General features: G+C 52.9%; 1 protein-coding gene across 6 annotated transcripts in view; it reads right to left on the reverse strand.

The window, feature by feature from the left end:
- KCNAB2 (potassium voltage-gated channel subfamily A regulatory beta subunit 2) overlaps positions 1 to 15488 on the reverse strand; it is a gene marked incomplete at its 5' end in the record, with an annotated part of 41161 nt that extends 25673 nt beyond the window's left edge. For 3 of the 6 annotated variants that reach the window (XM_080922069.1, XM_080922067.1, XM_080922065.1), the window contains one exon: positions 5449 to 5666. In XM_080922069.1, the coding sequence (XP_080778195.1) occupies positions 5449 to 5666 (218 nt within the window). Of the gene's footprint in view, positions 1 to 5448; positions 5667 to 14414; positions 14457 to 15411 lie in introns of those variants that run through there. The other 3 variants (XM_080922072.1, XM_080922071.1, XM_080922073.1) reach the window with 2 other exon arrangements.
- Positions 15489 to 22828: the final 7340 nt, after the last annotated feature.

The following is a 22828-nucleotide window of genomic DNA, read 5'->3' on the forward strand; positions in this document are numbered from 1 at the left end:
CCCCCTAACTTATGCGGCAGGTGTGTCACTGACCGAGCCATCTCCCAGCTCTGCCTTTGGGCACAGACCTCAAGAACGACATCTCGAGCTTACTCAGACTTTACCATCTTCAGGAACAAAGATCCGGAGACGTGTTCTAGGTCAGGCCTTCCAGGGTGCCTGATCCTGGCTAACTGCCCGGGGTCAAAACCAACGAGCAGATGAGCAAGTGGGGATCTGCCACAGGCCCAACAGTGTGGCTCCCCTCCCTGAACACTCTCCACAGGCCAGAAAAACCTCCAGTCCCCATGAGCTCAGGACCCAGCCCCTGAGGGTCGAGCTGGATGTGGGCACAGAGGTTGGGAGGGTAGAGTTGGTGTCCTTACCAAGGATGTCCTGGAAGGTCACACAGGTGCCACCTACAGAAGCCAGCACAGGCCTAAGCTCTGTTTCCCATTGCCAGCAGCTCACTTAGGCAGCAGGGTTTGCTGGCCTGAGGCCCTGTGCTCCAGAGAGGCTGGGTTCCTTTCCAAGCAAATGGGGTGGAAGGGGGGGGAAAGGGCAATTAGGTTTCTTCTGAAACCTGGACCCTGGGACTCACAGAGGTCAGCCCTGGCCTTTCATGGGGCATGGGGCTACTAAGGCTGCAGAAAGCAAAGCCTGCTCGCCCCTGCCACCTCCCCCTGCCTCCCGATCTCTTTTTCTAGATTGAACAGGGACAGATCCTGGTATTGCAGTCTCCTCTGTTGAACTGCAAACTCTAGTATATAACAAGGTAACAAAGCCTGGCCCTGGGGATCAAACCTAAGGCCATTGGAAATGGAAGGTTCTGGAAGACAAAATGGTCTTTGAGGTGGGAACAGACCTCGGTTTCTCTCCCACTAGGAGCCAGGCTTGGAGGAGTTATGGTGACTTTTGTGCCTCACAGAATGCTCAGGGACAACTCTGTGAGGCTGTAACACAAGTTCTTCTGTCAAACAAGAAGCTAAGACAGGGTGAGGCCAAGTGGCTTGTTTGAGGTCACACAGCATTTATCTTTTTAAGTTAATATTTAAGTCCAAGCTTATCTGAGTCCCAAGGTGGTCACCAACATAGAAAGATGCTCAGCAGTATCCTCTACCTTCAAGGTGTTGACAAAACACCACAAGCAAAGAGCAAGCTGGGGAGGAAAGGGTTTAGTCCACATTGCTGTTCATCACCAAAGGAAGTCAGGGCAGGAACTCATCAGAGCGGGAACCTGGAGGCAGGAGCTGATGCAGAGGCCATGAAAGGGTGCTGCTTACTGGCTTGCACTTCACGGCTTGCTCAGCCTGCTTTCTTACGGAACTCAGGACCACTAGCTCAGGGGTGGTCCCACCAACAAAGGGCTGGGCCCTCCCACATGAATCACTAATTGAAAAAATGCCTTACAGGCTTGCCTGTAACTTGATCTTATGACCAACCTCCCAATCCCCAAGCCCAATAGGGTTTCTCTGTGTAGCCATGCAGACCAGGCTGGCCTTGAACTCAGAGGTCTGCCTCTGCTTCCCACTTGCTGGGATTCTAGGCAGCAGCAGCACCACCACCATTTACCCGAAGGCATTTTCTCATTTGCTATTGTGAAACTTAAACAGAGACACTGTGTTAAGGAGTCACATTGTTATACATTGTTACCAAGTCTGCACATCTCACAAGAATAACTTTGTTTCCTAAATCTAAGAGATCCTGCAACCCATCTTTTTCAACCTTGGCAGAACTAGTAACCCAGTCCTTTACCTTGCTAAACTCCTGAACACCTGTGACGGCTCCCCTTCAGTGGATTCTTGTACTTCCTACTCTCCGGCAGCCCTGAGCCTGAGTCGCCGCTCTTCTGTGCAGGTGACAACAATGACCTTGACAGCTGACCTCAAAAGCCAGTGAGGGGCTGCTCTCTGAAACCCCGACTTAGGGGACCCAGTCATCTGGCCACGTTTTTAAGTACAGCTTTCTCTAATCAGACAGTGGTGGAAATGTTTTCTTTTTTCCTCAGGCCTTACAAGGTTCCCTCCTCTCTGATGACTTCAGCTTACGTCAATGTTTTGCTAGGATCTTAAATGAATGCCAGCCTAGTGACCTCATTCGAGGGCAGTGACACCGGTGTCACCAGACATGTCAGGGTCCCTGTGGGTGAGACAACCCTCACCCTGCCCTGGGGAGAATTGTTTTCTGGTCTCCTTCCTCCTTGGAGAGCAGGCCGCCTCCTAGGATGTCAGCCACAAGCGGTCTGGACCCAGGTGCAGCCTGAACACTATTTTTGGAACCTCAAGCAGAGACAGATCATCCCATCTTTGCTAGCTTCCTGGGGCTCACACAGCAGAGAATCACAAACAGGCTAAAACCAACAGGGACTGACTACTCTCACAGGCAGCTGGCAGGCAGGAGCCAGCAGGGCTGTTGTCCCTTTAAAGGCATTAGTGAATAGTGTACCTCACTCTGTTTTTGGGCTGAGTGGGTCTCCCTGGGACTCCCCGCTATTTCTTGGATCCATTCTGTGATGGTTTGAATATGCTTAGCCCAGGGAGTAGCACTGTTGGGAGGGGTGGCCTTGCTGGAATAGGTGTGTCACTTTGGGCATGGGCTTTAAGACCCTCACCCTAGCTTCCTAGAAGCCAGTATTCTGCTAGCAGCCTTCAGATGAAGATGGAGAGCTCTCAGCTCCTCCAGCACCATGCCTGCTCGGATGCTGCCATGTTCCCACCTTGATGATAATGATGATGGACTGAACGTCTGAACTTGTGAGCCAGCACAATTAAATGTTGTCCTTTATAAGACTTGCACTGGTAATGGTGTCTGCTCACACCTGTAAAACCCTAACTAAGACACATTTTTTTGCATCGGTTACATGGCCTTGCAGTATTCTGACTCCCTTCGCCTGAGCACACTAGTGAAAGATCCTATAAGGTGACCCAAACAAGGTAATTTTCTGAGGTTCAGCATGTATATACAATTTGGCTGCCAGCCTTGATTACCATGGCCATCGTCACCGTCCACAGTGCTGGGAGCTGGTTTCTCAGAGTTGGGAAGGCATGGTCTAGTCCCTCTACACCCTGTCAGTCCCAAGCTCACCCCAGCTCAGTCATCCTGCCCTCCTCTCGGCCCCTGAAACGTGTCTGGAAGGCGCTCCACCGTGTCTTCTGATGGGATCCCCCTCAGACTGTTCAGGACTCAGCTCTTCCGTCACCTGAGATCAGCTTCACTGCCACAACCTCCCCTGTGCCCCCATGCACTTCCGGCTTCAGGACCGGTGGTGCTGTAAAAAACGATTTTGGGATCTCGTCTCATTTCTTCTTCCCCTCTGCCCCAAGGTGTGTGGGCATGAAGATGTAGCTAGCCCCTGCTCTTCTTGTTCATACAGCATCTCCAGGGTCCAGCCAAGGATCTACTGCCAGCATGCTCTCAGTAAGCAGTTGCCGAGCACAGACAGGTCCCCATGAGCAGCTAACGCAAAACAAATAAGGCCCAGGGGCTCTCCCCTTGAACAGTTTCTATCACCATCAGAAGCCCAGCCTTGGCCAACGGATTGACCAAGGGTCCTCCGACTTAGAGTACAAAGACTTCAAGACTCTGCTGTTCCAGGGTCTACCAGAAGTGCTTTGTTTCTTTAAACTACAAGGTGATGGCCTGACCAAACCTGCTCAGTCAGCCAACCGGGTTCTCCGGAGCAAGGATTAAAAAGAGACGATTAGGGCTGGAGAGATGGCTCAGTGGTTAGAACACTGACTGCTCTTCCAGAGGTCCTGAGTTCAAGTCCCAGCAACCACATGGTGGATCACAACCATCTGTAATGGGATCTGATGCCCTCTTCTGGTGTGTCTGAAGACAGCTACAGTGTACTTATATAAATTTAAAAAAAGAGAGAGCAAAGATTAGATAATACTGTAGCATGACCCCCCAGCCAATTCTGAGGCTAAAAGACGCGTTTAATTTTCCTAGTCTGCTTTTATACCATTTTAATTACTTGCAAGTAATAATAAAGTCAGTTCTAGGTGAAGGGAACAAGCAAGATAGTGAATACAAATAGTTAAGGAACAAACAGGGCCATAAACAAAGTCCAGTGATTAGGGTTTTTAAGGGAGTATTGATATCTGAGCCTACTTCCCTGTCCTGGCCCAAAGTCACATTCTTGCCAAGGGACTCCAAAAGCTCCCCACAATGGCCCAAAGGACCACACACATTGTCCATAAGAGAGGAAGGCACAAAGAGCCGTCCTAATCTCCACTCAGATAAACATGTAACTTTTAATTGTAAGTATATGCCAAATACTGCACGGGACATACTGAGACGAAAATATACACTTGCTGTCTACCGGAGACTCTGGCTCTCCTACAAAGACTGGAGGAGACAGTCCCCTTTGACCAACTGTCCCTGGAGGCGCACAATTGCAACTGGCCATCTTTGCTCAGGAGCTGTCCCTGGTGCTGAATCCAGAAAGGTATGAGTTGCTCAGAAATGTTCTTATGGGAGTCTAAGAAAACTTATCCTACATGCAGGTCATTTAGACAGGCTGAACCTTTACCTCACAGCCGTCGTTGCCATAGTTACAGTTGGATGCAGCCAATTCTGAGGAGACCTGCTTAAAAAAAAAAAAAAACCACTCCTCATAGCTACGGCTCATTTATAGACTGTGAAGGACACATTTCTTTGTTCAGAGAATATAACATGGGTTTTTCTTTTCAGAATGGCTATGTATTAGAGATGGTGAGTTGGAGTATTTTCCTTAAAGTTTTTTTTTTTTTTTTTTTTTTTTAGATTTATGTGTTTGAGTGTTTTGGCTGTAGAGGTCAGAAGGGGTATTGGATTCCTTGGAACTGGAGTTATGGATGGTAATGAACCACTATGTGGGTGCTGGAAACCAAATCTGGGTCCTTTGCAAGAACAGCCAGAGTCTTCTGAGTCATCTCTTTAGTCCCATTTAAAAAAAAAAAAATTATTTGTAATTGTGTGGGTGGGTGGGTGCAGTACTAACAGGAGCCAGCAGGTGGCAGATGCTCTGGTGGAGTTACAGGTAGTTGTGAACTGCCCTACTTTGGAAGCTGAACTCAGGTATTTTGTAAGGAAGAGGCAGTGCCTTTAGCTACTTAACCATCTCTCCAGTGCCAATGAAGCGTCCTCACTAATCCGTGATCACTAACCCCTAGCAGCTAGTTCATCCAGTGACACTGCCAGAGACAAATGAAACAGCCCTAATCTGCTCAGCAGGGTTCCCCGCACGGAAACACTCAGACAAACACTCCAAGCCCAGTAACGCTTACTTTCAGACAGCTAACACCGCAGTGGACATTCGCTTTCCTCACAGAGGGTTCGCTCTGCGGTAGATTTCCAAACTGAAAACATTCACCGCGAGTCACAACAAAGCTGTGGCCCATGTCTCTCTCCTGTAGCACATCCTCGAGGTCCTCCTCAGATGTCCTGGGGACTCCTTACCCACCCCATCTCTAGCCCAGCCCTTACCGATACTTCATGCCTGTGCGCTGGGCGGTGCAGCCGTCCAGGGAAAGGCCGTGCATTTGGAGGAAGCTCTCCATGTTCCTGGCCTGGGCGGCCGCCCGCACCTCCCTCAGCCGCTGGAGCTCCAGGGTGTCTGTCTGGCGGACTGGATGCAGGGTCCAGTCTGAGTGGCATCGGCTGCTTACGCTCCGCAGACTCTCGCTGTATGTCATGGACAACATGATGCTGCCTGGAGTTGCCACTGTCCAGATGGGAAATGCGGAGCGGTGGTGGTTTAGAGCTTGTCAGTACCGCCGGGGCCCTAGGCTGGTCTGCTGGCTGCAGGGTGGGGTGGGGTGGGGTGGCGGATGCAGAAGTAACAGTCTTCAAGGAGAATTGCCATGAGGTCGTGCCCAGGTCCTGGGTAAAACACCCTGGGCCCAAGACTCTTGTCCTTACAATCATGCCTGCTGGGGAGACAAGCTTGCCCACCTCTGCCCCGGCAAATGGAAGAGAAGCAGGCCAGGCTGGACTGCAGGCAGGCGGGAGCACTGCCCCCAAGTGGGAGCACGGGGAACATGCAGAAGGATGGTGGGGCTGTCCAGCGGGGACTGAGATGCCACCTCATAGTGCTCTCGTGGGGGGGTGGTGTCCAGCGGAACCCAGGCAAAAGGCTGTCCCAGGAAAGAAGCACAAGGCACACACTTGTCACAGAAGCAAGCTCTAAGTGGGCACCTGCCACAGCAGTGCTTTTCCCCATGTGCCAGGGGCCCAGCCTGGGGAACACGGGAACCGTGAAGCCCATTGTGCACGGTTTGCATGTGCCTCCGGGTTCCGTGCTTCGGGACAGCGAGTCACACTGTCTGCGGAGCCTTAGCAATGGGCCTGGCTGGCTTATGGCGAGTGGGAGATTTCACAGCTTAAGCATCCAGAGCCATTCCTAGGTCGCTCTAGCTCACGAATCCACTCCTGGAGACCAAGATCAACAGTATCCGTCCAAAGGGAACGGGGACACAGACGCTGGCCCTGACAGTGGTTACTGGCATGGCTGAACAAACCAAGTATCCAGGAAGAAAGAATGCGTGTGCGATCCTCCTGCTCCAGGCACTTCAGGGGCACACGTGGGAACCAGTGAGCAGCAAGGCTGCAGGAAGGAGAGGGAACCATGCCTGGCTCTGTCTGAGACGGTCAGTGGCCAGTACAGGTGAGGCAGGGGTCTGTGATCACCTGACCAGAGGACCGCATATGCCCAGATGTTGCACGGTGGCCCCTGAAGTGTCACTAGACGCTGCAGCTGAAGTTCCTATTCCACTTGGGTCAGCTGTAGTGGTGAGACCCTGAGACTGTTCTCTGCAAGGGAAACAGTCTAGTTTGCCCAGCTGAGACAGTCTACCCTTTGCCCAGGAGAAAGCAGGTTTGGTTAATCACAGGAGGAACCTGAAGGGGTATTGGGCGGCCTTGGGGTGGGCTGAGTGGCTCTAGGTGAGGGCTGGTCCCTATGGGGGCCAAGGAATGGTCCACTAAGGACTGGAGTTTGAGATGACTGTGTGCAAAGCCCTCCCACCCTGGGTCACCTCTCCCTGCTTGGCCTGATGCAGGGGGATCACTTCCTGAGTGAGCACTGTGTGTGCTGTAGGGGTGGGGAGTGAAGGGGCATCATCTCCAGGAACCTTGTGGCTGGTCCTTCCACAGTGGCCTTCTTTGTGTGAAGATGTGGATGTATGCACTGTCTGCACCTAAGTACAGGGCTTAGTTCACAGTAAGTGCTTGGAATATGGAATATTTACTTTATGTGCAGCTGAGTCAAGGAAGGGGCTGAGAGGGTCTGGTGAGACCAGTGGGGAATGGGATCCCAGGGAGACACACACACACACACACACACACACACACACACACACACGTACACAGAGAGACAGACACATACACAGAGACAGAGACAAAAAGACACACAGGGACATACAGAACGTCCCAGAGAATCTCGGGGTGGGGGGACGACGACAGAAAGGAAGAGAGACAGAGAAGGAAAAAAAAAAAAAAAAAAAAACAGAAAGAGACAGACAAATATATAGAAGCAGAGACAGAAAGACTGACACAAACAGAGATGGAGACAGAGAGATAGAGAAAAGAGACACAAATTGACACACAGATCATCCCAGAGAATACAGAGAGGGGAGAAAGGAGAGAGGGAGGGAGGGGGGAGGGAGAAGAAGAAGAAGAGGAGGAGGAGGAGGAGGAGGAGAAAGAAGGGAAAGGAAGAGAGGACAGAGACAGAAAGACACAGACAGGACAGACAGACAGACACACAGAGACTGAGAGAATGAATGAGGGAACCAGTATCTATCCCATCTTCTGGCCCAAGTGTGGCTGAGTGGTGTCTCCCTGGGCAGGTGCTGTGTTGGCTGCACATGGTCAGAACCTTGCTTGTTGGGCGTGGCTCCACCTCACCACACCCCTTTCCTGTGTGGCATTTGTCAGCTTTGTACAGATACTTCCCTAACTGTCCCAATTGCTCTGCCTCCCTGCGGCTGCAGCTGCTGCTCCCAGCACTGCCCGTGGAGGTCACAGTACGGATCCTGGCCTCTAAAAGGCAAGCCAAGGTTTACTGGGCCTTGCCAGGCTGAGCCATATTGGCAATGATCCTGTAGCAGCCCTGGGGCTGGCTGGTTCCTGACTCAGGCTTAGCAGTGACTTACTGACTGTTCTGTGGAAGGAGGTACAGGTTTCCACGCTAGGACTGACATTCACTACTGCTCACAGTTTTGGGGTGGGAGTGGGGTGCCATCTGCAGGGCTCTTGCTACTGAAACAGATGGAGCTGGGGCCATGTGAAAGACCCGTTTTTCTCTAGGAAAATATGTCTGGGGGCTGTAAAAGGGTCCCGGCTCACAATGAGGCACAGCTTAGGGAAAGGAGACCTGAGACCTACAGGTGGCAGATGTCTCCTCCAGTAGGCGTAGGGCTCTGGAGGTGTTGCCTGGCCGGCTGCCAGCCCTGTGTGAAGGCCAGCTTTCTCTTCCCTGGGGTGACAGAGCAGGCCATCGAGGCTACAGCTGGGAGCTCTTCCTGCAAAGTGGGCAAGACGTACATACTCTCTGCCAGGCTGAAATCAATAGCAATTAGCTTTCAAGACATTGCCCACAAAAGTGCCCGGGGTCTGCAGGGGTCTGGAAATACGGCCAGGGCCCCAGTGTGAGATGAGAGTGGCTAGGCTATCGGGTCCAGGATGGGACAGTGCTCCCTGCCACCACCGATGGCCACACAGGAAGGCACTGGTGAGGTGACAGATAGGCCATGCAGGTGACTGTCCCCAAAGGAGTGCACTATGACACCAGAGGTGACAATAGTTGTGGGAGGAGGGTCTACCATCCAAGCTGGTGTGTTCGGTGGGCATCTCTGAGCCGAGACAAGTGACCAGAGGCTAGGATGAACCTCACCGGCACGGAACATCACCAGGAAGTGACAGACACTAAAACAGCCCTTTTCAGAGGACACAAGTGCTCCTTACAACATGGGAGGGAACAGGAGCGGGCAGGAAAGATCAGGGGCCTGCTACCTCCCTGGCACAGCCATCACTGAGGGAAGGTGGGTTCTTATGGCAGCAGCTCAGAGCCTTCTGCTATGAACCTGAGAGATAAAGGGAGAGAAGTGGGTGAAGGTGGCAGCCCAGAGCGGAGGGTCGGTGGTCCTGGTGTGTGTGTGTGTGTGTGTGTGTGTGTGTGTGTGTGTCTTGAGAGGATATCAGCTCTGGGTAGGCACTAGAGGACCACTCAGAAGAGGAAGGTTTTATAGATGGGTAGATGGTGCATGGGTTCTGGGAGCCTGTGTTTAGATGGGCACAACCAGGCTCCTCATGTTGTGGCTGTGCTGTGGGCTTTTCTGGGGTGAAGATAGCATGTCGGGTTCTTATCCCATTTTCAAAGCTCCCGCCTGAGCTTAGAAATGCAGTGACTTCCGCCCTCTGTGTGGCAGCATCCAGAGCGAGGCTCTCTGGAACTCTAACCCTACATCCTACCTGCTCTCCAGAAGAGTAGGCCTCCCCTCCCCCCCAACGCCAATTAGGAGCTGCTAATTCCATCAACATGTAGTTTTTCTCTGGAAATCTATTCCTGTCTGCCAGGGACTCAGGGGACTCCACTCGAATTAACACGGTGACACAGAAAGGGGCATGACCGCAGCTCTAACCTCATTAAGTCGGGAGGAGTCGCTTCTGCCCTCCCCAGTGCCTTCCACCTGGAGCCACTGAAGCCTGACTCGGGGGCAGGCGGAGAAAGAAGCCAAATCTAATGGCAACACGTGTCCAGAGCTAGGAGACCAGCCGGAAGCTTCAGAAGCGGAAACACAGAAAAGTGGGCACCAACCCGGGGCGTGGCTATGTAAAACACACACACACACACACACACACACACACACACACACACACACACACACAAACACGGCGTCCCTACAGCACACAAACATTCATTTTGCTCAAGAACCGTCAGCAAACCGAGACCGGAACAGCAACCCTGGCTCCTGCAGCCATGGCTTCCTAGACAGACAGCGAGAAACCTTGGGAACAGCGAGCGTTGCCAGTCCAAGTCATGAATGCTGAATCTCAATCGAGGATAATGCCAGCGAGGCAGGAAGACAGCCAGGCCAGGGCTGCATGGGGTGGGTGCGAGCAGGATCAATCCCGGGAACACGGGGTGGTGGGTGCGGCCAGGTGGGAGCCCGCCCACCCTCCTCCACCCAGCGCATTTACCTCAAGTGCACCCCAGGTGGGATCTCTGAGGCTTTGAAAAGTTGTGGATGGTCTGACTTCTGGTCAGCCGGAAGCGTTCCCAGACAACCACCCCAGCTCTACCGTTTAAGTTCCTGGGGATGCCTGTGTCTAGGCATCACCCCCAAGACAGTGACTGCTACATCCACTCCTGCGTCCGACTCACCTCCTTCCCCGGTGGCTGCTTGTTTAAAAGGCCACAGTCTAGTTAGGGAGCTAAGGAAGCAGCGCACGCAGTGGCGTTTTCATTAGGGAGTGTCACTGCAGAACGTCAGAAGCAATTGGTGAATGAGCCCCCACAGGGTCGGCGCTGGAGGCAGCCAGTCCATTAGCTTCTATTAGGGAGTTCTCATCTCGTGGCGGAGGTTGAATTATTCACGAGTACCTTTCTCCTAAAAGCTCGGGAGCTGCAGCGCCACTCCACCGCCTGGCAATGCCGACGGCTGGCAGGATGGTTGGGGTGCGGTGTGAGGTGGGGGTCCTGCCCCGTCCTGTGGTCTCCCCTTGGCTGCCTTTGCATCAGAAGCCTGGGTCTTCTGAGCCACAGGTAGGAAAGAGCTAACCGCGCCATTCTTTATCTGAACGCCAGAAGGCTCATGGCTTCTGCACCCCACTCCAAGCTGTGTCTGCAGTGGACAGCTAGGGTACCTGTGGCATGTGGCCACTGCCACCGTGAAGAGGCACACAGAGATGTTCTCCCCTCCAGGGGTGTGTACTCTATGCACAGACAGCTGCCTATACATGGAAGGTCCTAGAAATCTGGGTGCATGATGCGCACCCCTCTGGTAGGCTTCTTTCACAGCACGCCCTTGACCGAACTTCATATAAATCTTTTAGGCTGTTCACTGTGAGGCCCAGCACCAGGCTTAGACAAAATGCTGAGGGCCCAGGGTCACGACCCTGGGGGGGGGGGAACAAATGTTACCTTTGGATGGTAAGAAAGGTGTTGGTGGGATATTGCTGTCTCGGAAGACATGCCAGTGCCTGTGGGGTCTAGGGTACCGGCTCACCTGCCTCTCATACAAAAGAAGGAATAGCAACTGCCAGTGTGTGGGGAGGAATGGGACAGGTAACCAGTACCCTGAACACAAACCCTCAGTGGTCCACCTCCCACCTCCCACCTCATTCGCTATATTTTTCTTTGTCGCTTGTTGCCCTCCGATATGCCTGATAGCTTACCCTTTTATTCACTACTAGTGTGCGTGTGTTTCTACGCAGGACAAATTTCGTATTCTCCACCTCCAAAGATTTCAAAAATAGGTGAAGTGGCTCACCTACAATCCCAGCACCGGGGAGGCCGAGGCAAAGGATCTGGAGGCCAGCCTGGGCTACACAGCAGAGCTGTGTGTCAAGACCTTGCCTCGACAAAGCACGGGGCCATGGAGACGGCTCGGTACGTAAAGCACTTGTGGCCTCGTCTAATGACCTCAATTTGATGCCTCGGACCCGCATGGCAGATGGTACTCGAGAACCCGGAGAGGCCTCAGGACTGAGCTGGGATATTTCACCCAAAGGTCAGGCCTGTTGTGACGGTGTCTCCAAAGGGTTATTTCTTGGGAGTGATTATGGGAGGTGGTGGGTTTTGAGAGGTGGAGCCTCAGGGGAAGTCTTTGGGCCATTGTGGACTAAGCTCTCGGCTTTACCTGCCTTGGCTCTGCCCAAGTGGACTCCAACTGTCTGAAGCCCGTGTAAGCCCAAATTTAGCATTTTCTTTTATAAGTTGCTTTGGTCATGTTGCTTTATCACAGCACTAGAAAAGTAATCAAGACAGCTTGTTTCAGGCATATTGTCACGGTCACAAAAATGTGAACCGTTCACCGGGACAGCTTTTTTATCCTAGCTGTCCGCGGTCTTGAGCCACACCAGCTGGGGGCAGGGGGAACCACATCCCTCCTCAGTGCGAAAACAGCTCTCCAGATGTTTCCCACGAAGTTCCAGACGTTCAGGGGTCGGCTGTATTATTCATTCCTTTATGCCTCTCTGTACCCAGGACTTCCCATGTGTAACAGCTAATCCAGACTGCCAACTGAGTTACGAAACATGCCCCGGAGCGTTAGAGAGTCCCATCCTTAGTCATCTTAGGCGAGTGTGAGGCCATTTATCCACCGCAGTGAGCCGCAGCATCCCATGAGCTAAGGCCTCGGACTGAAAACTCCAGTTGAGCCCTGGTACCCCCACACTCTGCTTCATGACCCAGACGTGAGCAAGCAGCCTCGCCCTTCTGCTGCCAAAACGGATACCGTTTCCACTGCCACACTTTCCCGCCATGACACGTCTGACGTCCAAGTTATATGACAAGATGAGCCACCTTCCCTCCTTCCTTTCCTTCTCCTCAGGCAGCTGGTAAGAGCAAGGAGAAAAGCAACTAATCTACCGAGGCTTTGTGGTGCCCCCTGCTGGTGATGTGTATGCACTTTCCTGAGCGGAAACAACCATCAGTATCTGCCTGGGGAACCTGGGCTCGGCTCTTCTTTACCTCTGGCACTTATTCCATGGAAGGACGTGCCACGGGCAGGCCCTGGCTAGAGGGGCAGGATGGAGAGGAGGACACGTGGACCCATCTGCAGCTCGGAGACAAAATAGGTCCCCACATAACCAGGAGAAGTTGATCTCATCAACCCACCGGGGCTGTGTGTTATACAAGATTTTAACTCCCCTGTTGATCTGGGAGTTGCTCAACTGGTAACCAGGACAGAGGGTCCTGTTCACGGTGAGGCCCACAGACACCTCTACCTTCAAAGGGCCAGTGTCAAGCGATGTGATGGTCGTTGGCGTGGATGATTCTAGTGAGTGGTACCTTGTCTGTGCAATGGATGGAGAGCCAGCCCTTTGACATCAGCACCGGCTGAAGTAACCGCTTTGTGAAACGTCGACTGGGGATCCAAACTGTGGTCTGCTGGTCCGAGGGCCAGTGACCGCCAGAGGAAACTCACTGCAGGCTTGCTTACACCTGTGTTTGCCTGTGTGCCTTTTCAGCTTGTTCCTCCTCTCCCACCGGGCACAGGTGAGCAGGCTCTCTTGAGGATGCAGTTCAGGCACAAGTTTGGTTTTATTACTCAGATCTGACCAGAACAAACAGCATGCATTCCTCTGTGCCACACAGATGGGCACACAAGTGTTTGCCAGTCAAGCTCAGGTAGATGTTTTTATCCAGTCGATGCTGCGGTCAAACCCGAGTCTCATCTCTAGGACTTCCCTGTGAGGAACGGGACCTCGGAGATGGTGGCTCAAGTTAGCCAGTGAACCCAGGGGTGGGCATGATCCTGAGTTCCTCGGGAAGAACACAGCTCTTTGAGGACCCAGTGATGACCCCTCTGTGGCTTCTGTCCTTACAGATTAGATACATTTCCCTGTTGCCAAAGGTGTAGGGACCGCCATCACAGCTCTGAGGCAGGCTGAACCAGATAGCCTGCAAGTCTTCTGAAACTCTGACGTCTTACTTCTTGTGCTGGGAAGTGTTTTCTGGATGTGTCCTTTCTCTTTCAGAGTGTGATCTAGTCTAGAGGGAGGGCAGACTAGCCCGAGGGGAGCGTGCCAATACCTGGCTTCCGATACTCCAGCGGAAAAGTATGTCTGAGAGCTACCATCCCTTCCCCATCCCTTGACCAAGATCACACGGGCTCTGCAAACACCTTACGAAGATAGGTACTTCAAAGCACCTGAAGTCTCCACGGGTTGTAAGCCCATCTAAACCCAAATCTGCAGGCCGCAAAAAGGACAGATCAGTTCAGCACTGATCCTTCAGCAATGGAAACACAGTCCCACGGCCACAAGAAAGTGTCCCACATACCAAAAATCCCCCCCCCCACTTTTAAACCGTGTGGTGGTGAGGGTGAAACCCACAGCCTTGAACACACCGGTGAGCCCTAGGCTGAGCTGGTGAGCAAGGTTCTGATGGGAGACTGGGCTGAGGGCTGAACACGTATCTTAAGCCCATTTGGTCAAATCAAAGCAACCTCGGCAGACGAACACGTGCAATTTAACCCGACCACACGCCTTTACCAGACGCTGCACGGGCTCTGTGGTTAGCACCGACAGTCATCACGGTAGCGTCTGTGACTGCAGATTGTGCCAGCCTGCCGCCAGCCTTGCCCGGGGTGGGCACAGCCCTCCCCACCATACCTTACCCTTTGGCCTTCTGGATTGGGAGGAGGAGGAAGAAAAAGAGGAGGATAAGGAAGAGGAGGAGGAGCAGGAGGAGGGGGAGCAGGAGGAGGAGGAGGACTTATTACCTGTAAAACTGGAGCTGTCTTTTGGGACTCCCATACCGAGTACTTCGGATAGCAATGGAGGAAAGGGGGAGAAAGAAGAGGAGAGAAGACAGAATGCAACTGGCATCAGGCACAGGCAGGTGCAAGCTCAGAATTCATCACTGATGTCCCGCAGCCCCCACCCACCACGCGTCTCCATTCCTGGCTTCAGGCTAGCTGACCAGGCTCTAGCCGACGTACAACCAAACGCTCTGCAGCAGCGCCACCCAGTGGCCAGTGAAGCAGAGGTCAGGAGCCTGCCTAGGCTTCTTCCCCACAGGAGACATCGAGTGAGCATCTTTTTTTTTTTTTAAGCCCCGCCCCTCAGCTCGCGACTCGGTTTTTAATAAGCTTTAGATCATGCTTTACAACATGCTTGAGTATAGCCGCCAAAACACACCCGGACAGGAGGGCCTGAGACTCTGGGGCCCTTCCCACTCATTATTTAGAAAGGCCAGAATTCTCGGAATGTATAGGCTGTTGGGGTCCTGATGATGCAGCTTCTTCCTTAGCTGGCTCTGCAGCCAGTGGCTCACCAGCGCCCCCTACAGGAAGCCTGCTGTTCAGAAAGGGTGGCTCACACAAGAAGGTCAAGATTGCCCTGTTCGAGTCTGGCTGTTGCCGGCCTTTGGAAAATGGGCAGGTGCCGGTCCCCAAATGCCTGTGAGCTCCTTGAGAGCAGCCCCCAGATGCCTCTGGATGTGATACCAGAGACCACTGAGTAAGAGCACTGCTCTGGGCCCTGCTGAGGGGTTCAGGTAGCCTCAGATGAGATTTCCAAAGGGCCAGGGACCAGAAACAAATCTGTCTCGGCCCAGTGCCTTCCGGAAAGTCTTACCTTCTTTCCAATTACAGGCTTTGAAAGCTTCCGTTCTCCCACCACCACCCACGGGGCATGCGTACCTCACAGCCCCGTTAACCCTGACTGAGACCCAGTGGAGGGTGGCTGCGTCAGCGGAAGGAGCCCTGGGTGAGTTACCTGTAGATCATCCCGGGGGAGCCTGTCTGCCGCAGGGAGAGTCGAGCTGGGGACCCCGTGGTTGATTCCGGATACATGGGGCCGGCCTCACTTATCCAGGTCAGCGTGCCTTTTCACAGAGGGGAAGTCCTGAGAGAAGATGCAAAGGTGAGGAAGGGGTAGCGGTTAACTGAGCGGGTTTGGGCTGCCTGAGCTGCCCATCCTTCCTCAGACGGACTGACTGCCCCGTGGACGCAAACGGGCTGCGTGGAGGGTCCCATCTCTCTGCTGCACGCCCCAGTGCCATTGCTCACACGGTCACATGAGGCAGAAGGGTCTGTGGGTCCCCTCCCTTGCTCCTGACAATACTGCACAGCAGCTCCCTGTCTGGCCCTGATGTTTAGGGAGTTTGTCTGATACCCTCAGTGACCCCTGAGCTCCCCCTCCTTGCGTAGGGTCCTCCCCACGAGCATGGCTGGACCCAGTGTCTTGGTTCTGACCTAATGTGGCCAAGAAGACGGGCTGTCCCTGGATGACATCGGCTGTTTGTCCTGCTGGCTGACCTTCCCTTTCTAGCCCTGATGGCGTGGGCTGCTGTGTAGGGGTCCCTGTCATAGCAGCTGAGGCCCCAGCTCAAAGGCCAACCAAGAAGCCACTTCTCAGAGGACCCTGGGAGCTTGGAAGCTGACCCTTCACTTGCTGGGTCTTCCCATGAAGCCCTCCTCCCCAGCCCTGGCCAGCACCTGGAGACCTGCTCACGGGGCCCACAGTTGTGTTTAGCCTGGGCCTTCTGAAGTCCAGAGCCACAGACAGCCTGCCGTAACATGCTGTCTGAAGCCACTAAGTTACTGGTCATTACTGTAAGAGCAGCAGGTCATGACAGCCCAGACCTCTCCCTTCCTCCTACTGGTCCTCCCATCTGTCCATCAACATCTCCCACCGCCTCTGAGCAGTCATCAGCCTTTCACTGGAAGCCCTGGTCAGGGTCCTAGCTGCTTCTATCCTCTCAGCTCCACGCTGCTGGATCCCCTAGTCCAAAGTCACCTTGTCAGGTGGCTTCCTTTCCCTCCTGTTATTGCATCTCGGGTCATGCTCTGCCTATTGGCTGTCATTGAAACCCTCCATCCACACACTTGGCCACCTTCTCCTTCTCCTAACAGACCACACTCACGCCCCTCACAGCCTCCAGGGCCCTAACATTGCCAACCCCTTCCACCCAGCTGACCCCAGGCTGTTCCAAACCCTTCTGCACACAGACCTGGGGCTGTTCTAGATTCTTTGTGTTGAAGTTCCAGAAAGCCTTGTTAACTGCCATGCTCTTGGTCTCCCAAGGGCCCAGATGAAGGTTCCTGGTTCAAATTCACAGAACCCCACGTTCATGGGCAAAGAGGTTTTTGGATTGGCAGTGACCCCCTGCAGTTGGAGGGTAACATATAACTAGATATTTCGGCAATGTTTCCTTTTTCTTAGAATCAAAACCTCCTTTGAACTGGTCAACACGGGCCAACCCTGTCAGGTGGAGGTCCCGATGAGGTCGTCTTCTCTGGGTTATGGGCGTGAACACCTTGCACGGGTGTCTGTTGGAAATAGGACAGATGCCAAAAGCAGTGTGGAGCCATTGTGAGCGGTGAGGTTGATGAGGGATGCTGAGGATTTGACCTCAACACTGAAGTATCCGGTGCACGGCTCATCCTGAGGTCTCTTGGTTCATTGTGCAAAAGCCCCTGAACTGGGATAATGTGACCCACACCATCTCCCTGAAGCCCCTTAGTGTCCACTTTCCCCACCAATCACCATCCTCATTTGTGCGTGTGTACACGTGCACAAGTGTGCATGTGTGTGGGCACAAGCGTGTGCACACTCGAAAGCCAGAGATATCCTCTGCAATCAGACTCTGTCATATTCTTTTAAGACAGTGACTGTCACCAAACCGGGAGCTCAGACTGGATGGCCAGCAAGCCCGGGACTGAAATGACAGGTGTGCACTACTGCTTCCGGCTTCTCTTTAATCCTTTTTAAAGGAAGGGTCTCATGATGTCACCCTGCCTGACACTGCTCTTGAACTCACAGAGACCTACCTGCCTCTGCCTCCCAACTGCTGGACTTCAACAGGTGAACCGCCATGCTTGCACCTAGCCCTCTATGTGCATCTGGGGATCAAGTTTTTGTACTAATGCTTGAGTGGCAGGCACTTGCCAAATGAGCCATCTTCCCAGCCTCCACCTTTGTCTTTTACGGTGTGAGTCCTTCAGGCCACTGGCGCTCTGAGGTGCCAGCCATTGCCCAGCTCTGTGCAAGAATCTGCTCAAGGGCTGGAGAGATGGCTCAGTGGTTAAGAACACTGACTGCTCCTGCAGAGGTCCTGAGTTCAAATCCCAGCAGCCACATGGTGGCTCCCAACCATCTGTAATGGGATCCGATGCCCTCTTCTGGTGTGTCTGAAGAAGGCAGCAGTGTATATAATAAATAAATAAATCTTAAAGAAAAAAAGAATCTGCTCATGTGGGCTGGAGCGGGAGATGGGGCTTCAGACCCCATGTCTCTGGGTTTCTTGCTAGCAGGAATTTTACCTATGCAGTGCTTCTCCTTGGAGGGTGGCTGCTCTCTCTCTCTCTCTCTCCCTCCCTCCCTCCCCCTCCCTTTCATGACTCAGGCACACGGAATCTCACCCTGTCACCGAAGTCACTACAAAGCTTGACACCACGAGTTCTCTTGTGAAGAAAACACTGGCCCAGCCTTACTGCAGGCAAGTTCCAGAGGCTGCCTGCGTGTGCTGCGTGCCACTCTGAAGCACAGCATCTGGCTGAGGAAGGGACAGAGGGAGGCCACTGTCAAAGTGCTGCTAAGGGCCAGGCACAGGTCTGTTGGGAGCATGGTGGTCACCAAGGGCCACCCAAGAGGGACGTATGAGTAAAAGTGCCAATCCAGAGGCCATGGGGATGAGAGACAGGGGTCTTCACACAGGCTTGCAGAGAGAACTTAGCCCCCTCCACACACTGTTTTGGCTTTGGCTGAGACCAGCAGCAGCTCAGGGACAATTAGTGCACAGAATTACAGAAGGACACTCTGTTTGCTTTGAAAGGGGTTGGAGGGATGGGGGAATAAGAGTCTCTGCTTCTTAGATGTGGGTGTGGCCAAGAACCAGCATTTCTAGTATCTTAAGGATCACTGATGCTCTGGCCCAGGGACCACAGTTTGGGAAGCCACTGGGCAGAAGTTAGCTCCTAAACCCCCCAGATGGAGCCAGAGAGTCAAACCCAGCCAACCAAGTCTTATTGAGTCATTTCCTGCTCATTTGCTGATGGATGGGGCTGCTTTGGTGCAGGGTTGAAGAGTAGGGACAGAGACCAGGATTGGTTAGGACATTTTTCTGACCTGTTACAGATGTTTGCTATGCATGCTTCAGGCTGAAGCCTGTACTCTAGTGACCCGGCTCCTTTCCAGCGGGTCTTCTCAGTTCTGCTTCTATAGCTTCCTATCCCATCACCAAGGAAACATGTCTCTAGGAGCCAGCTCCTCCAGACCAGCACTAGCAGCCTATGCACTTAGAGAATCTCCCTTCTCTCCTGTGGCTCCAGAGAAGATTGACTATGAATGACTAGCTTAAGAGTCTCATGTAGCCCAGGCTGGCCTCAGAGTTTCATATAGCCCAGGCTGGCCTCAGAGTCTCATGCAGCCCAGGCTGACTTTAAATCCCAGATCTTCCTGCTTCCACCTCCCAAGGTTACAGGCGTGTGCCACCATAGTGCTGGGTCAAACGCAGGACTTGTGCATGCTGTAGGAGTTTTCTACCAACTGAACACCATCTTAGAATTACTATTCTATCCACATGGGAAAGAAAGTCAAAGCAGAGTTTTCTGTGAGACAAGGGAGTGCTCTGCCCTCAGGGACATTTCCTGAGGAGGATCTCCCGACAGCCTCTGGTTCTTGCTTTCCCGTGAAAGCCACTCTTGCTAAAGTCTGATGCTGCCTTACGCTGGGCCACGGCACTGCATCCCTCATCTTCCTTGGCCGAAGAGGGATGCTCCCAGGTTCTTCCCTGTCCCCTGTGGCTATGGTTTCTGTGTCTAGGCTGCCTGTGTGGACCTTACCAACCTGGCTCCGGTCTGGAACTGCTCTCTGAACTCTGTTCCTGTCCTGGGACCATGTTTCCATCTCCACCCTGCAGCCACCCTGTGGTCCCCTTTGAGTATCTGCTGAGATTTCCTGGCATCTCCATGAGGAGCTGGCACAGCGTTTCAGCCTCTTGTGCGTCAGATCCTGAGCTCTCGGGCAGTCCCGCCCGTGGCCCTGTCCTCTGAAGGCCAGAAGACCAGCTGAGCCTTCCAGGTGCTTGGTCCCGATTCCTGGGTGTCTTTGGACTCTTTCCATCCCCAGGTTTTATTTACAACAGCTTCCTAACTGGTTACCAAAGACCATCTTATCCCATCAGCAGCCTTTTCCACAGGCATCCAGGGGGCTTCTCCTGGACCATGACTCTGGCCTCACATCTCTCCTGCGGCTTCCTGACACCAGCTGACACCTCCGAGCAGCCCGTCTGCTCCCAGGGACTCTCTAGCCTCACCCAGCAGGCAGCCTGCATTTTGCACAGCAACCCAGGCTTTCCCCACCCATGTGTCCCTGGCCTCTGACTTCAAAGGTCTATTGAGCACCCCGCTTTGCCTCTATGCCAGGGTTACCCTGGCTGTCCCTGCACACCGCGGTCCCTAAACCGCCAACCTTCTCCCTACGTTCACTTGTCACTTGGTCCCTTCCTGTGTGACTCCCCCCCCTCAGGACCTATCGCTACGGACACACCTAAGGGTCACCAACTCAGCCTGCTGGAAAGAGTGGAAGCTAGGCAGCCCGTGTAAAGGAAGGTGGCTGTGAGCTGTGACCTTGACAGGGTTGAGGTTCAGTGGTAGGCTTCTTTGGTGTGCAATGTCTGCTTTGTCCAGCAGGGGCGCTCACAGCACCCGAAGGTGTGGTTAAGGGAATTAACTACAATCCTGGGGGACGGGAGTCCACGTCGCAGGGACACTAAGAATTATTGGTCTGAAAATCAAGGTCCCTCCGAGCCTGTTGGCGCCCCCGACTCTAGACCTACAAGCACATCAGGACTGGCCACTAGGCAGTTGCTCTGGTCTTCAGAGTGCTCGAGAAATTTGCCTTTTAAAAAATCCTGTGTATCTGCAGCCCCGCCCACCACCTCTGTCACTTCTCTAGGAAGGGAGGTACTTGGCCGGGATTTCCCACTGTCCCTGCTTTGCTAGAACTGCAGGCAGAGCCCACGCATCGGCCCTGCAGCTGTCGCTGCCCAATCAGGAGCAACGGCACCTGCCGAGCAGCCAATCACAGTGCGGACAACATCTAAGGAGGCCTCGGAATAGTAGACCGGTGCAGTGTTCCAACAGGTAACATACCCGGGAAGGAGGCAGGCAGTGCTGAGCTGAGTGGTCCCCGAGAAGCTTACAACCTTCTCCAGGCAAAGCTGGGCTAGATACCCCAGGTCCCTGACGCCCTCCACAGAGGACAGGTGGGAACTAGGTTGGGTGCACTTAAATACATGACCCCCGCATGCACTTATATACGTGACGCCCTCCCCATAACCTGAGGACAGGCAGAGGCAGGATGTTCGCCATAGTCCGGAGGCGGGATTCGTAAACTCACCCACAACACACCAGTCCTGAGATGGCTAGGAAGGGATGGGTTTATGATTGGGTTGAAAGTCAAAGTCTGGGTCCTGTGGGTTTACACACAACTGCTCTCGCTGTCCCTGTGTGTGATCTTGGGTAACTTTTGATTTATATTTGGGGACTCTGAAGCTATGTCCTTACAGCAGACGAGAGATGTGTAAGCGTGGAGAACAGAAGGCAGGGAGACAAAGCCTAGCTTCGAAAAACAGTATGCACAGGAAGGGGAGTCTGAGGGAAGGTGACAGAGAGGGGTCAGGAGGCACCATTCGAGAACCTGCCTTTCTGTTCTCCAAATTATGTTGATAACTTTCAAACTTCAGAAAGATTGAAAAATCAGAACAGTAACCAACACCACAGTCTTCATCCTGGGCAGCAAGGGCTCACTCGGCCTTGCTTGTATGTGTACACACTCCTTCCTCTCTGTGTGACATATGTGCACACAGGATGTGCATACATGGAAAGCTTTCAAGGTTATATGAAGCGCAGGCCTGAGACAGGTGCTCCAACCCCCATTATTCCAGTTTCACCACAGAATCAAGAATCATCTAAGAGAACGAATCGGCGCTCACCACGCAGCCCCTGTCCAAATCCTCGTTTTTTTCCCAAGCTCTTGTTTAGATTTTGGTATCTAAGAATCCAGGATCCAGTTGAGAATCTATATGTATTCATTAGCTATTTCTCTCTGTTTTTTTTTCCAATCTAGGAACACCTTACCCAAGTTTTCATGTGTGTGTGTGTGTGTGTGTGTGTGTGTGTTGCTGGGATGGAATCTAGGCCCATCTGCATGCTTTGTGCATGCTCCCCCACTGAACTACAATCTTGGCTTGACCCTGGGTGTTTTTCTCTCTCTCCAGGGTTTCAGTCACTTGTCTTGCTGACAGCCCTCTGCCAGTTCTGTGGTTTGTCTGACACTGCTTAACTACCTTTCCTTCTTTGTAGCAGACACAATTCACCAGGAAGCAGTTACTCTGCCCACTGTGGGCAGGACTAACTCTAGGCAGCATCCGCTGGGGCTCATTTTTCCTCCATCACCATCAGGAACTGTGGGAGAACGGCTGGAGGACCTGGGTCCTCTGCAACTTCTTAGGACAGTTTTCTCAGCCACTGTTTTCTAGAAAGGCCAAATGTGTTACCATCTGTATTTGAGCGCAGGACTGGAAGCTGCATTCAGATGAAGGGTAATGTGAAGACAGATGCTTGGGCCTCAAGACCTCAGTGATTAGACTGAAGGTCTGGAGGTCAATACTCTGGGTCCTGGGGTAAGCTTCGGACTGGCTGGGAGACTTGGGTTTGAAAGTTTCCTAGGCAAGTTAGATTGTAACATGACCTTAGGTAAAGACACACACAGACACAGATACACAGAGACACAGATACACAAACACAGACACACAGAGATGCAGACACACATAGACACAGACATATAGAGACACAGACACACAGTCACACACACACAGATATATACAAACACAGACACACAGACACAGATACACACAAACACACACAGAGAGACACAGATACATGCAAACACAGACACACACAGACAGATACACACAAAGACAGACACACATAAACACACACACACAGTCACATACAGACACACAGTTACATACACACACAGAGACACAGAGACACAGATACACACAGACACACACAAGTCCTGGGTCACAGCAGACCAAAGGGAGAAAGCTTGTTGGTTCAGTTGGTGCCTCAGTGTTTTGTGTGTGTGTGTGTGTACAGAGTGGGGGCCTGCGCTCTATGACCTT

This window comes from Micromys minutus (genome assembly GCF_963924665.1).
Source record: "Micromys minutus genome assembly, chromosome: 9".
Classification (NCBI taxonomy): domain Eukaryota; kingdom Metazoa; phylum Chordata; class Mammalia; order Rodentia; family Muridae; genus Micromys; species Micromys minutus.